The sequence below is a fragment of the Hordeum vulgare genome, chromosome 7H, assembly GCF_904849725.1.
Source record: "Hordeum vulgare subsp. vulgare chromosome 7H, MorexV3_pseudomolecules_assembly, whole genome shotgun sequence".
NCBI classification, from domain to species: Eukaryota; Viridiplantae; Streptophyta; class Magnoliopsida; order Poales; family Poaceae; genus Hordeum; species Hordeum vulgare.
The window spans coordinates 489,059,597-489,066,874 of NC_058524.1; the positions used below are offsets into that span (position 1 = coordinate 489,059,597).

At 43.5% G+C, this 7,278-nt stretch overlaps 2 protein-coding genes across 2 annotated transcripts; both read right to left on the minus strand.

The window, feature by feature from the left end:
* Positions 1-403: 403 nt before the first annotated feature.
* LOC123409748 (uncharacterized protein At1g15400-like) lies at positions 404-2,977 on the minus strand. Its single transcript, XM_045102613.1, has one exon. It carries the CDS (start codon positions 1,079-1,081, stop codon positions 650-652), a length of 432 nt encoding a protein of 143 aa, XP_044958548.1. The 5' UTR covers positions 1,082-2,977; the 3' UTR covers positions 404-649.
* Positions 2,978-3,073: 96 nt separating this feature from the next.
* On the minus strand, positions 3,074-4,840 carry LOC123409747 (protein OVEREXPRESSOR OF CATIONIC PEROXIDASE 3). The gene is made up of 4 exons (XM_045102612.1): positions 4,638-4,840; positions 3,911-4,276; positions 3,450-3,764; positions 3,074-3,337 (listed from the first exon to the last, which is right to left on the minus strand). The coding sequence occupies exons 1-4, from the start codon at positions 4,797-4,799 to the stop codon at positions 3,191-3,193; spliced, it is 990 nt and encodes a 329-aa protein (XP_044958547.1). The 5' UTR covers positions 4,800-4,840; the 3' UTR covers positions 3,074-3,190.
* Between the last annotated feature and the right edge of the window lie 2,438 nt (positions 4,841-7,278).

The following is a 7,278-nucleotide window of genomic DNA, read 5'->3' on the forward strand; positions in this document are numbered from 1 at the left end:
GCATCGCAGAAGGCAGCCACGGGGCATCCAACGACGAGAAGGTCGCCTCGCCGCCTGAAAGTAACACATTCTTGCGCCTCGAAAGAGATCGCATCCACAGCCATGAAGGGAACTTGAGCAGAGAGCTTGGTCGATCTGGGCGAGTCAACCGTCGCTTGGGAGAGAAAGGAAAGGGCCAGCGTATTTGTATTCTATTTTATTCTTTTAGCGCGCGCTCACTGCCACGTCATATCGGATCCTAGTCAGCCTGTAAAACGCCCGTAATATCCTGTATGTGTAGCATTATCCATGTTTGCCGCCCAATTGATTGTTTATGGTTGCAACTCCATACATGCAACACATCAACAGTGCCAGCACCTCACACTCACATGCAAGCAACCAACACCCAGCGGCTCCGGTGAGAGAAAGAGGAAAAAAAGATCATGCGCCAGATCAAGGAAGAACATCACAGATCTCAACAGCTGCTGCTCACGGATCTGAATCAAGAAACTAAACAAAAAAGAGAAACTAACCTGACACGTATAGACTAAGAGGCAATAACGCAGAGCAGAGTACAATACAAACCAACCAATATCAGTAGTATATGATCATCATCATCACTCCAGTATAAACACAGCTCGCATGACATCCACCATGGCCCGATCAGACCCTACACCGCCGACCGTTGCCTCCTCTTCGGCTTGGCGCGGCCTCGGCGCGCCGCGGGGCCAGAGCCGGAGCCGGAGCCCCCGAAGATGGCGCAGAGGATGCAGCCGGACACCCTCGGCGACGGCGGGTCCATGTCCGGAGCCACCTCCTTGGTCCGGAACACCTGCTGATCGCGCCCCTCGTCCTTCTTCTTCAGGCCTTGCTCCTTCTTCTGCTGCTGCTCCTGCTGCTTCTTGTCGTCGCCGCCGCGGCGCAGCATCATCCCGACGCCGCCGGTGCTCCGGGAGCGCCGCATCTCCGGCTGGGCTTCATCGGTGCCGCCTTCGCCGGCGGCCTTCGCCTCGGCGCCCTCGGTCAGGAACCGCTCGTCCCACACCAGGCCCGACGAGCCGGACCTTCTGAAAGTGGAAGACGATCTCTGCAGCCCTTCCATCTGCGCCTATACACCTCCCCTCTCTGCACAACGGACAAGCTTTACTTATCTGCAAGCTATGGAGAAGAGAACACGAGAGGCAAGTAAGCAAGCAAGGATGTGCCTCTTGAGGAGTTGGTGCTTTGCCTTTGCCTTCTCTTGTACGTGTGTGTATATATGTGAACGGAAAGGGACGGCCATTAACGTACAGACAGGAGAGCAGTCAACAGCCGGTGCTACCAGGGCCTGTCTCCTCCAATAACCTGCAATATTTAACAAACTTGTGCAGGGATTAGTCTACGTTCGGTTAAAACAGTACATCAGCTGTCAGATTAAACTACTGTTCTGATCCACATGCCCCGGTAATACTTCTCCATCACAGGCATGTGGAGGAAAGAGAGTCCAACTGTGCGCATGAGCAACCGGTAAGCATCACCCAACCCAACCCACTACAGGGCCAGGACAATTCACAGAGAGCGACCTGCACAAATGCATGCACTAGTTCGAATTGATGTGGAGTGCCAGTCATGTGTCAACACAACAGGATCCAGGAAAAATATGCAAGGTGTATGTATGTATGATATGCGTCGGCATGAAGATGATAAACATAGCTGAGAAAATTGTGCAGCAGGAATCTTACCTTTCGTATGAACAATCGCCACCAGAAATCGGTTAATGGAGAAACAGTAGGTCTGAATAAGGAGTGCAGAGGGCCCAAGAGAAATCAAGCAAAGGCAAATGGCAATTGTATTTCAGCTCCGGTCAGCATCAGCGAACAACCAATCATCATTACACGGGGTAGAGTGGAAGGTGGCCGGAAGATTGTCAATAAAGGGATGTGTACAATCCACTAGCTAGAGGATATATAGAATCACTAGCTATATCATCTAAGAAAATGATACAGACTGCCAATATTTTTCTTCCTCCTCGAGATCTGCCCATGTCGTTCTCCCTGGTAGCATTTCTCCATTACACAAACTCTAGAACCTCCTTCCTTTCCATCCTCATTATCACCAGTTGTTACCTCCCAATTCTCTCACTTTCCACGTGATTTCTTTCCGATGAGTGATAGGCTACTTGATTTCTCCAGCTGCCCCAACGCCAATAAATATGCGGCGTGCGCTCGCTGGTACGAGCACATCTGCTATGAATGGTGTGTGCTAGTTGATACCAAGCACGCCCTGCTATGAATGGTGAAAACTCCAGAACATAACTCATCAGAGTTGCAACTTACAAGGATTAATGACGCCGATAGTTATGGGTGTGTGAAGCTAATTTGAAGTCCTGAAGTTTTCAGTTGAAGGTGTAAGAATATACTAGTGTCAAGAGGTGTGCTCAGTACATACACCTGATTATCCATACCACCGATGATTACTACCTACCATGTGAGCCTGTGATGATCCCATGATCAGTGAAGAGTGAAGACTGTTGAGCTGACTCATCAGTACAAAGCTCAAAAATGCATGTACTTGATTACAGCAGCTGCAAAGATGCATGTACTTGATCTACTTGATAGTTTGTAAAAAATTAGCCTACCAAGATTGCAGAGATTCAGCTCAGACGTGAAAATCAAATACTTGAAGCTGCTGATGCACAGGTGTTAGCTACGCTGCCACGGCCTTCTCTAAACATGTGACCTTCAATGTCAGACAACTTATACCAAAGCACTACCACCAGAGCACCTAATACTCTAATACTGTTGAAAGTCTTGCATCAAGTTGGTAAAATAACCAGAAAAATTACTGGCCAATGTCCCACGTAAACCGCACTAGCACATGGGTCATGTGAAATGCCATGCTTCCACACCAGGAAATTCATCTAACAAGGAAGTGAAAGGATCCATGGTCCTTAGTCCTTACCATAAGGCAAATTGGTGTCCAGTCAACTGACCATGAACCAACTGCCACTAAAATGAATAAACAAAATGGTGGTCCATAGTGAAGCCAATAAAAATGGGATGATGACAGTTGGGAGTTGTACCTGTCACATTGGCCGATCTCAGAGCAAGAAACATAAAAAATAAGGTGTGTTGGCCTTATGAAACTGGTTGCATTTTACAGTTCGAATTTACATTTCCTACGTAGTTCAGACTTAAAAGAGAACACTATAACACAAGCTTATCTGAAGTTATCAACTAGCCATCGTCTCAGATAGGGGTCTCTTGTATGCGGCATGACGGTCTGGTACACCATCTTGCTCCCTTCTATCCTCAAACCACTTAATAATTGTCTTTCGTGGAAGGCTTGTAACTTGAACTATGCTACTGATCATAGTATTCTGTCATAAATGCAACACCAAAGTAAGTAACGATACAGTATTAAAAACAAGCTTGGAGTTTAAGCAATAGAAAATATAGAGTGAAGGTGGTCTTCATGTCAAAAATACTTACAGTGGGGCGTTTGGATTTGAAGTAAACTTTTTCTAGTGTTTCCAGTTGCGCCTTTTTCAGCCTTTTCTGTGCAGACCATTCTGTGCTCATGACATGAATCGGAAGGTCCATCTGTGCATTGGTTTCAGTGGCTTCAATCTCATCAACTTCAACCTCATCAGCTACTGGAGAGGGCTCTATTTCTTTAGTTTCAGGTTTAGAAGGGGGTTCATCAGGCAAAGAATCAGACATAAGTAGAAGTTCTGGAGGCGGATTGCGGAGTAATTCAATGACCAAACCCCTATCCAGGCCAAGCTCCCCTGCAAGATTCTTTATCTGCAAAGAAATCAATTCAAGGCAGAAAGGGGGAAATCAGTTTGAAATTACATATTTATGTCAATGAGCCCTTTCAAAGTAAGAGAAATAGTGCTGATTTAAGAAATAAAACTGAAACAAAACTCGAGCGGATATTTACTGCTTACACTAGTTTTACGCCGGCCAATGTTCAGTGCACGAGCCAATCTCCGGAGCTGCCAGCTTTTGAGCTCTGGCTTTACGACTGGATCTGCTACCTCATCATTATCAACAACTTCGGAGGATGGCACCAAATCCACTGCAGATTCATCAACATCGATATCTCCCATGGCTTCTGCCAATACCTGTTCAAACCTGGCCATATCTTCCTCTGATATTTCATTATCATCATCATCCTCGACGGATAAATCGTCGTTCTTCAGATCTTCTTCCAGCTGCTTGAAAAGTGCCTCCAACCCACCCTCGTCGTCGTCATCCTCGTCACCGCCATCAATGTCATCCTCTGCTACCACCACCTCGTTCTTAATTCTATTCTGAAGATTTTTTTAACAAAAATTTCAGTCACAGTTTATAGCCACATAATAAAACTGTGAAATGCCATGACAAACATTGTCATTCAAATCCCCCAACACCGGGCTTATATACGGTTCATCAATCATCACAAGCCCCCCCCCCCCCCCCCTTCGATAAACAAGGATAACCACACCACACGGCTCGACTTATACGAAAACAAGGCCGCATCAATTTCCTACAGGTGTGTCGCCACCTAAATTGCTCTGGAGTACTCCGTACCTAACTATTTCTAACCTAATCCTGCCTACCACATAACTACGCACAAGTATACACCAGCCGCCAAAACGGTGGGGAGAGGGAGCTGCTTGTGAGGTGAAGTACCTTGTACTTGGAAGGCCGGCGAAGGGCGCAGGCGACGCCGCGTGGAGAGAGGCAGAGGCGCGGGCGGGTCGCGAGGAGCGGGAAAGGGTCTGGAGCCCCCAGGAAGCGGGCCCTTGGAGCGGCGGCCATGGCCGCGGCGAGCGGCACCACCGTCGTCGCCATTTCCACGAGCTCGTTGCGGATATTTCGCCGTCTTCTAACCCTCTCCGTGGGTTTATTGTCTGATGAAACCAAATAGGCCCTGGACCATCGTATTCTTCCATGGGTCATAGCCCATGTAACATTTCGGCCCTCGGGACATTGTAGCTACTCCCTCCATTCCTAAATAAAAAAATTCTTAAAGATTTCATTAGGGTACTACTCCCTCCGTTTCTAAATATAAGTTTTTTAAAGATTTCATTAAGGAACTATGTATAGAAAAAATGAGTAAATCTATATTATAATGTATGTCTATATACATCCGTATATGGTTTTTTAATGGAAACTCTAAAAAGACTTATATTTAAGAACGAAAAGAGTACATATGAAACAAAATAAATAAATCTACGCTTTAAAATATGTATATATACAGCCGTATGTAGTTTTTTAGTGAAACCTTTAAAAAAACTTATATTTAGAAACGAAGGAAGTAATTGTGTTATGGGCCATATTGACGGGAGGTCCTATTCGGCGATGTAGGCGCCCGTTTGGAGAAAGGCGTCTACGAACGGCAATGGGCGGCGGCCCATTAAAAACATTAGTTCGGACGATCGCTGAAAAAAGAACTCACTTGTCTCGCTGGGTTTATTTTTCTGGTTGTGCGGCGCTGCTGATTCAGAAAAAAGACTGTCCTTCATTTATTTCATTTTGAATATTTTTATGAAAAAATGTTCATAGATTTACTAAAGTTCTAAAAAAGAGTTCATTGATTTTCAATATTTCTTTCACAAACTCGAAAAAGTTCATAAATTTGGACAAAGTTCATCGAATTTGAAAAAAAATCATGAAATTGAAAAAGTTTGTTGGAATTAAAAAAGGAAGTTCATCAAACTGAAAAAAGTTCATCACATTTAAAAAAATCATCAACTTATACATAAGTTTATCAAAATGTTAAAAAGTTCATTAATTTTGAAAAAGAGTTAATCAAGTTTCAAAACAGTTCATTGAAATTGAATAAAAAAACATTGAATTTGAAAAGAAGTTCATCAAATTTAAACAAAGTTAATCAATTTTAAAAAAAGATCATCAAATTTGAAAAAACAAAGTTCTTTGAATTTGAAAAAAGTTTATTGAATTTGAAAAAAATATCAAATTTTAAATAAGATTATCAGTTTTCAAACGAGTTCATTGGTTTTGACAAAAAAGTTCATCGAATTTGAAAATGATTTCATCACATCTGAAAAATGTTCATAATTTTTTTAAATCATCGATTTTGCAACAAAAATACATCACTTTTAATAAAAATCATGCATTAGAGAACAAATAAAATTAAAAAATAAAACCCGCATAAAACAGGCCCAAAAATGACCAGCGAACCGGGAAAACCCGGTTTGGGACCGGAGGATTTGCCAAAAAATTGCAGAGACAATTAAAAATAAAAAAAAAGTTTGAAACATTTATTGTTCAATGGCGTAGTGGTAGTTGTTGTTAGCGCTGAAGGAAGTGGTCGCGGATTCGAAGTCCTAAGGCGCACCTTTTCGCCATGTTCGATGCATCATCTTCAGATTGCTTTGCCTAAAAAAATCTTCAGATTGCTTGGGACAGCCAACAAGTTGTATCTCACATCCAACAGGATTTGGGAGGCAACTAGAGTAGTGTTATTAAATATTTTCTTGCTTTTTTTATGAATCTATAGCTTTAAATTTCAAAGCACATAAGTAAGCTAGGTATGAGGTCACCCTACCAGTAGGAACATGTTAGGTTCTCTAATCAATAAAAGGCTAGCTATCTTTGCTCCCAAAAAACAACAGATGTGTATGATCTCAAAAAAAATGTGTATGAGTAGACGCCGAGATACCAAGGAGTGGCTATTCATATGATGGAGACTACTTTGCATAAGGATTTTTATCAATATCCTTTGGATGTTGTGGACTATTTGGAGCGCTCTTGGAAGACAATTCATGAAGCAATTTCTCGAAGTCCGGTGACCATCTATGATTTTGTTACTGGACTAATCTCGGACCTAGAGATCATTAAAACGAAGCATCCACGAACCGAGCCTTCAGTGTTGGTTGCAGCACCAAGGTGGCCCCCCTATGGCTGGTCAAAACTGAATGTGGACGACGGAGTCGGTAAAACAAGGCCCAAGAGGGGGCATATGTCATTGTTTTTAGGGATTCGACGGGCAAGTACCTTGGTTATTTGGGGCGAGTCTTCGAAAATGCGACCAACCCAGTGCATGACATGTTGTGAAGCTTTAGCTCTTGCAGGTGGCCTTAGCCTGCAGAAAATTGTTATTGCATGTGATGTCTCAATAGTAGTGAAGAAATCAGCAAAGGCAGTGGTTGTGTTTACAACTCAATTCTCTCTGGGATCAGGGGCCAGGCCCAATCCTCTGTAGAGTATGTGTCCTTCATAAGGATAGAGTGTCGAACTATGATACACATAATTTTGTAAAGAAACTTTCTCTCACTTGATCATGGCTGCTATCTGTGGTCGAGCC

Excerpts from the sequence above, each read along its gene's own strand:
- LOC123409747 (XM_045102612.1), bottom strand. The coding sequence starts at position 4,799 with ATGGCGACGACGGTGGTGCCGCTCGCCGCGGCCATGGCCGCCGCTCCA. Across the intron at positions 3,765-3,910 it reads TTGGCCGGCGTAAAACTAGT|ATAAAGAATCTTGCAGGGGA; the intron begins GTAAGCAGTAAA and ends ATTTCTTTGCAG. Across the intron at positions 3,338-3,449 it reads TCAAATCCAAACGCCCCACT|AATACTATGATCAGTAGCAT; the intron begins GTAAGTATTTTT and ends CATTTATGACAG.
- LOC123409748 (XM_045102613.1), bottom strand. The coding sequence starts at position 1,081 with ATGGAAGGGCTGCAGAGATCGTCTTCCACTTTCAGAAGGTCCGGCTCG.